Source organism: Vidua chalybeata, chromosome 2, assembly GCF_026979565.1.
Source record: "Vidua chalybeata isolate OUT-0048 chromosome 2, bVidCha1 merged haplotype, whole genome shotgun sequence".
Lineage (NCBI taxonomy): Eukaryota > Metazoa > Chordata > Aves > Passeriformes > Viduidae > Vidua > Vidua chalybeata.
In genome coordinates this window covers 82,588,629-82,596,187 of record NC_071531.1, presented here as the reverse complement: position 1 = coordinate 82,596,187, position 7,559 = coordinate 82,588,629, and the positions used below count along the sequence as shown (strand labels likewise).

The 7,559-nt window shown below is 42.3% G+C and overlaps 1 protein-coding gene across 1 annotated transcript in view; it reads right to left on the bottom strand.

Moving 5' to 3' along the window:
* Nucleotides 1–3,592: 3,592 nt before the first annotated feature.
* Nucleotides 3,593–7,559, bottom strand: part of HEPHL1 (hephaestin like 1) — a 32,576-nt gene continuing 28,609 nt past the window's right edge. Inside the window, exons 16-20 of the mRNA XM_053935078.1 lie at nt 7,002–7,224; nt 6,120–6,259; nt 5,364–5,523; nt 3,996–4,088; nt 3,593–3,917 (exon numbers count right to left, since the gene is read on the bottom strand). Of these exons, the coding sequence (XP_053791053.1) occupies nt 3,715–3,917; nt 3,996–4,088; nt 5,364–5,523; nt 6,120–6,259; nt 7,002–7,224 (819 nt within the window). The 3' untranslated portion in view covers nt 3,593–3,714. The remainder of the gene's footprint in view (nt 3,918–3,995; nt 4,089–5,363; nt 5,524–6,119; nt 6,260–7,001; nt 7,225–7,559) is intronic.

The window sequence follows — 7,559 nt, the reverse complement described above, 5'->3', positions numbered from 1 at the left end:
GAGGCCCCAGAGCTGGACACAGCGCTCCAGGTGGGGTGTCAACAGAGCAAAGTGGAGGGGCAGAATCACTTAGCTTGTCCTGCTGGCCACACTCTTTCTGATGAGGTTAGCTTTCTGCACTTTGAGCACAGTTTGTTCATGTCCAGCTTTTCATCCACAAGAGCCCCCAATGAGGGGGGCTTTCCATGGGCTCTCCCAGTCTCTACTCATGTCTGTGGTTGCCTCAACACAGGTACAGTGTTTGAATGGAGACTTCTTGTGTCAATTTTGTGCCCATCAGCTCAGGTCATCTCAGCAGGCACTGCCGAGAACAACCTGACTCTGTCCATGCTACTCGTCCATCAGCTGTTTGCACACACTGTGGAGAGCCCCTGAGGCCCTTTCTCCAGGCTGATGAGCCCCAGCTGTCTCAGCACTCATGTCCCCACCACAGTCTGACAGATGCTTCAAGTCCCTAACCTACCTAGCACCATGTACTGTGGCATTTTCCCCACAAAAATGTTTGATCACTGCTTTTCAGGTCAGTTTTTTGAGAGAGTCACTGGGGTGCCTTCACCTTTAATAACCCTTAATTTGTTTGCCCTTCTGTATTTTTCCTGTTGGTTTCTGGACCTCTGTGAGCTTGGGGTATCCTCAGCCCAGGAATCACAGAGGAAGTCCACCCCATGAAGAGCCACTTCCTGTGCTGTGCTGTCATGTATGTAACACTCCCCCAGCTCATTTCTTTCTACAAAAAGGACAAACTATTCCCTCCTCCACTCAAATGCTCCTTTATAAAACTGCTATCCTACCTGCTTTCAATTGTCCTTCTATTTTTTCCAAGCCATAAGCCGAGGAAATCATTCCTCTCATGGAAACTGCTCTACAATACTGATTCCCTTTCTTGTTCTTTTTGTGCTGGTCTTGTGCTGCTTTGCCAGACGAGGCCAGGAGATTTGACTCATGCTGTATACAAGATGCAAGTGCCCCATACATTTATGTAATGGGACTAAGTGGTGTTCTGTTTTGGTCTATTCTTAATTTGCACTGATTCCTAATATTTAATTGCCTTTCTGCCCACTGAACAACACTGGAGCTAATGTTGTCATTAAAGTATTACAAATAAGATCCCATTTCAGAGATGCTTAGGCAGCATAATACACATAAGGTTAGGATTGCTTTTTTCCACATATAGTACTTACTGTAAATGTATCAGTACTGAATTTTGTCTTTTGTCACTGATTTTTCATGCTGCATATGCTTAAGATTGTCACTCAACTTGTCCACTCTTTTTCACAACACTTAGATGAAATAGTGAAAAGCAAGGACAAGCATGTCCTGCAAGTCATGTAGCACCACATGAGTGACTTTCAACATGAAATCTGACCACTTTTCACTGTCTTTTAACCAGTTATTTAACCTCCATGAACTCCTCCTCCCATGGTGATTTAGTTTCCATAAGAAGCTTTAACTGAAGATCTTCTCAAAGATCTTATGGAAATATAAGCAGGTTATATTCATCCACGTTTCTTACCTATGCACTGAGTCCTTCAAAAACCTTCCTAAGGTACAATTTTCTTGTGGGAAAAAGAAAGAAGAGTATAAATTCTTCCATGTTCTTTTCTGTTCCTTTGGACACTTTCCTGGTTTTGTTTTTAGAACAGTTTCAATGAGCTTCTGTTGTGTGGCCGACAGAACTGTTTAGTCCTCTAGAAAGTTTTTAAAGATTGACCTTGTATTTGTCACCTTTCAGGCTTTTGGATTTAGGACAGTTCCCAACTGCTACCTCAGTTTATAATCCAGATTTTTCATACTTGAGGGCCTGTAGCACTCAGTGGAGAACATCCCTGCCTCAGTGACTTGATCTTCTGTTCATTTTGTTGCTTTGTTCCTGCCAGTGGTTCAGCCCAACACAGTTGCCCAAGATCCTGTCTGTCAACACAGGTGTCAGAGCACAGCTGGCACAGGGCTGCCTGCACCAGGCAGGCAATGGTAAACTTGCTGCTTTACGCTTTTTGTGACGTTTCATGATCCCTGTGGCAGGCTGTGTCACCTGGTCTGGCAGCAGTGATGTCCTTGGGCCCTTTGGAGCCTTTGTTCTGGTTTCACAGCCACTGTACAGCTGAGGAGTGGAACAGGGGAAATGAACTGTGCCAAAAGATTCATACAAATAGCTAGGGTTTTTTATTATCAATGTAATCACTTTGGCAAACTAGTTTCTACAGTCAAAACATACTTATGACTCTGTTTCTAAAACATCAGGTGCATTAACTACCCTAGAAGTGAAGTACCAAATAATTTCCTTTCTTAATAGTGCATTTTGAGTGAAAGACTTTAATTTTATATGTACACAGAGAGCTAAAGTTCTGCACAGACAGTATTTTTGCACAAAACAGGAGACCCCAATTTTAAAGTTTAGAGGACAGAACATGAAAGGGTTTAGAGTATCTGTTTTTGCCAGCTCAAATTGGAGATTTTGAGAAGGAAATTTTGTTTGTTGATATGATGTAAATTCTATAAGGGCTCAGTCCTGCATTTGTACTTTATGTGTGTGCTTTCAAATGACTGAGGGAAACAAAGAAATTACTGAGAAACATCCAAGAACCTTCAGCATATTGTTTGACTGGACATCACTGCAGGACACATTTAAGCTACAGTAAGAGTGTTGCACAGTAAAATTTTCTACCTTTTAGCATATTTAAAGTACAGAAGTGGAAAAAATAAAATTAAAAAAAAACCAAAACAGCAACTTGAATTCACATTCAAATGCAAATTTGTGTAAACAGTTTGACAAAGGTGTTTGTTCTGGAATTTCTCTGCTAGAGCTATAGCAGGCATGAGCAGGCAAGAACGAACACAACCTAACAAAAAAATTAGCTATAAACATTCAAGTATCACTAAACATGTCCTGATTCTGTCTGTCTGCCTTGCAGAGCACAGAGATCATTCTCCTGATGGCTTCATTACAGGTAGGGAGAGAGGTGTTGCTCAGAGCAAAGAAAAGGTACAGAATCAGGACCGTAACAAGCATCATTTACAAAGTCAATTAATCTCTTGGAGGTTGTTCAGAGCTAGATTTTTAGAGATAAATAAAAGCTGTTAGAAACTAACAGCAGGGGCACTGCTGAACCCATTGGGTGCTAAAATTTATTTGTAGGTCTTCAGAAATCTGTCCCCGGTGCAACGTTTCCTTTTAACAGGGAAAAAAAGAAGAGACAATCACTTGAATGGTGGTGAATTAATTGAGCCAGACTTTGGGAAACTGCAGGGACTTGGAGAGGCACCTGCTCCTTCAGAAGCTGACAACTTAAGCCTGTTCCTGGTGGTGTTTATTTCCTAGTGTGAACCCCATGTTTCTGCACATGGATGCCATTCTGCCTGCTCCTTACTCCTATGAAAACCCAGTGGATGCCAAGAGGTGTGCTGCTCTGCTCAGCTGCCAGACTGGATCTTGGACAGAGCTCATCTGAACCCAGAGGAGTGGAAATGGTGATGGGTGGTACGTGGCTCTCGGAGCTGAGCCCTACAGCTCATGTTCACTCTTGTGAGCACTGGCCATGGGGTAGGACTGTCAGCATATGCCCTGCTCCAGTTTTATTAGCAGCATGTTGCCTGGCAGTATTACGTTAATGGTTGGACTCAATGATCTTAGAGGTGTTCTCCAAACTTAATGGTTTTATGGTTCTATGTTGTGAAATCCAGTGAGTCCCTGTGAACAATATTAAAAGTGGGGGTTTATAGGGAATCTGCTAGAAGTGTATTTTTATCATCCAGAGCTGTGTAATGGATTCTATTTCCTTGGTGGGTGATGAAGCAGAAGAAGATTAATGCTGTTGACAGTAGAACAAGTCCAATGCAAAAAAAAGCTGCAAGTATCAGGCTGGCTTCTCCAGGACTCAAAGTTGTACCAAAGAAATTGCCCACTTTGTTGTCATAATCTGTTAAAAGAGAGTCACTAATGAGAAACCTGCACATGAATCTGAAGAGTTTTAAATGGCATTTTAAAAAATCCTTACCCTTTGCAGTGGTTTCATTTGTTGCAGTAGTTTTATTGTATGTTCCAGTTGTGTGTCCTCCTTCTGAAGGAACTTCCCACTCTTGTCTCTCTTCTCAGGGTGAAAAAAAAGCATAGTTATGTTGGAAGCCTTAATAAATATTTTTTTCTCTTTTGAAAAAGTAGAGTTGACTTTATTTCATTATTTTTACCTTGTTGATCTGAACAGAAATTGTGATTAGATCATCACAACTGTTCCTCTGGGCAGCTCCGTGGGCAACATTCCCCTTCTCTGTTACTCCACTACTTACTGTAGTGATGGGACAAGGAGTAACTTTTAAACTGAAAGAGGGTAGATTTTGGGTGGGATATAAGGAACACACTTTTTATGATGAGGGTGGTGAGGCACTGTCACAGGTTGCCCAGAGAAGGTGTGAATGCCTCATCCCTGGAAGTATGCAAGGCCAGGCTGGATGGAGCCTTGAACATCCTGGTCTGGTGGAAGGTGTCCCTGTCCATGGCAGGGGTGTTGGAACGAGATGATCTTTAAGGTCCCTTCCAACCCAAACTATTCCATGATTCAGTTCTGCATTTGCTTGTCTATTTGAAATCTCACAGCCCACATGAATATATGGAATCAAACAAATTCGTGATATCCAAGGAAGGAGAATTTTGGCTACATTTGGCATCTCCATTTGTTATTGTGTTGCTACAGGGTTATAGGTATGAGATGTGCCTACTGGCACAAGTTTCAACTCTTGTAGAGGAGTGTGGCCAGCACAGTGGGGACCTAGGTGGGAGATGCTAGATCCAGATGTTCAGTGAAGAGGCTCACAAAACACTTTCGACTTCACTCACATGTGTTGGAAGAGACAAGCACCACTCAAAAAGTTTGCCAACTTTTCTTAGTCAAGAGATCACCTATTTCTTGGACAAGATGAACAACCAGTTTCTGGAGCTCCTTTTATCCCAGCTGGTGTCTGCCTGTGCAGGAAGGCGCGCAAACAGCTCTGCAAGTCATCAGGGGTCACAGGAAGGAACCAGCACCATGCCAGATTGTAGGCCCTTCTACATAGTGTGGCAAAAAGGTTGAAAAACAGCTTTGCAGATGTTTTCTGTGCTGCCTTTAAATGACAAATGGTCCCTAGGCTGCCACTGTCTCAGAAGGGCACTTGTGAAGCACCAACTGCTTTCAAGTTGCAGCAAAGTGCACCAAAGATTGCCATGTCATTAGGGGTGTTTGTCCTGTCTCTTATCACTGCTAACTGGCCATGGCAGTGCAGGTGCTTCCCACCAGAGCACAGGTGAGCTCTCTTGCTTTCATCCCTGCCTTCCATCCAGTTGTGCTGCAGTACCACCTCTGAGTCTTAGGATGTTTCTGATACTGCACCTGATTTATTGATGGTGTAGGTTGTCTCCATGCCAGCATGGATGTGGTCGGCCACGTGGCAGTGCAGAAGCCACGTTCCAGGGTTTTCTGCTATGAGTTCAACTGTCTGGAAAGTCCCAGGGAAAAGGTCATATACATCTCCTCTGTGGTCCTTATCTGTCTGTGGGAAAGCAAAACCAGAATTGTGAGAGTCATGCCTCAAGTACTCCCCCATGGGCACTGAAACATTCCAGTTAGACTTCCAGCTCCTTTAGGCAGATCAAATGCTTCTCGTACATTTCTAGTGAGCATCATCCAGAGAAACTGAGGTCTACAGACACCTCTCATTTACTCCATTATACAGCAACAGCAGACCCCTCCTTATGACTCCAACTGTTGGTTGAGCAAAGGTATTTCTTTGAAATATTTTTCAGGTAGTCCTGCCAGTGGCAAACTGTCACAGCATAAAACCATACTCTAACCCAGCATAACTCTAATTTCCTCCCTGTATTTTCCCTCACACCTATGGGTAATCACATATTTTAACCCACCTAAGCATGTCCTCTACTAGGGTAATAGAAGCTTTGCAAGTATCTCATTAATTTCGTATTTCCTTCAAATGCAAAACTCCCACCAACCTCAGGTGAGCCCAGGGCTCTGTGCCTAAGTGACAAAACTAGGCTGGAAATATGGATTTTTTTTGTTTGTTTGTTTGTTTGTTTTTCTCATAAATTTCCCATCACACTAAAAATTTTTATTTTGATTTATTTCACCAACCTTGAAGATGAAGGTCTGTGCATGAAAGTGAACTGTGTGGATATCCACTTCATTGCCCATTCCTATCAAATACCAGTTTGTCCTATCACCTTCATTCATCGTTAGACCCAAGAGACCGTTGTAAATCTTCCCATTGATTGCTGGAAGAATGACAAAATAGGAATGATTAATAATTTGCCACAGTATGGGTGATTATAACCTCTACTTCAGGCACCCTTTGCACTTTCAGGAGAGAAGGAGTGCTCAGGCAGAGAGAGGACAGGCATGTGTGGTCAGGACAAGTGCTGTCCCTAGTGACCACTGCCACTGCAGGGAGACAGTCATGCTTTTGTTTCAGCTTCCAAATTGTGTAAGTATACATCAGCAAACATTTTTCTGTTTTACAGAGCATCAAACTGGTTTTTTACTGGTTGAGATTGAACTTCTGAACAAACTGGATTTATGCTGAGAAGCTACATGGAAAAAGAGGGAATAGAATTGTTGCCTAAAATGGGTACCAGCTGTAGAAAGAAAAGATTGATTTGCCAGGGCTGTGTGTGTCCCCATCCAGTCTATTCAGCCTGGCTCCTGGACTGGCTGCAAATATAGCCACAGTTTTAAAATATCATCCCTATGCTCCTAAAAAACAAGCCTTGGAGGAACACAGCTCCCAGATGACAAGGGAATCCTGGCAGGGCAGCCTCTTCCCAAAAGTATAAGAGTAAACTATCTTGTTAGAAAAATATCTTGGCTGGGCCTTGTGAAATCTTTTTGTTTTCAGCATTGCAGTTTATGAAGTTGTCACATGGCTGGGTAACTGCAGGCTGAGTCCAATGTCTTCCTAAAAGGGCTGTGAAAAATAAACCTCTTTCCTCTTGGCTGCTGCTGCCGAGTCCTACATACCATGCATGCTGTTGCCTTCTTCGAAGTTCTCAGTGGAATTAAAATCATCAGGATTCTTATGAAGGTATGTTTCAATATTTTCTTTCAAATACCAGGATTCATTTTCATCAAACACCATAAACAGAAGAGTAAATTCACGATCTATGTCTTTCCTTAGACCTCTTTCATCTAAAGTTCCTTTTCTGCAAACTACAAGAGGCCCAATCAGACCACTGTATGTGTCCTGAAATAAAATAAATATATCTGTTACAGATTTTCAGTTCATCCAGTTATGAAATAGATACAGATTAACTGAAGATTAAATTGGTTTTTCCTATCAGATGAGGAAAAAATGACTCTGATGAAAAACTTCTTTCTCTGTGTGTCTCTCTGGTAATTTACCGAAGCAATGACATCCAGTGGTCCCTTTCAACCTTACTCATTCTGTGTTTCTGTGGTTCTGTGTAATGTTTTGTCTTTACCCCAAATCCTTTCAACTATTCTTTAAGGAGGAAATCACACTACTGTGGCATATGCCTTGGAATTTCTGTAGATTAAATTACCCAGGCATGTGCAACT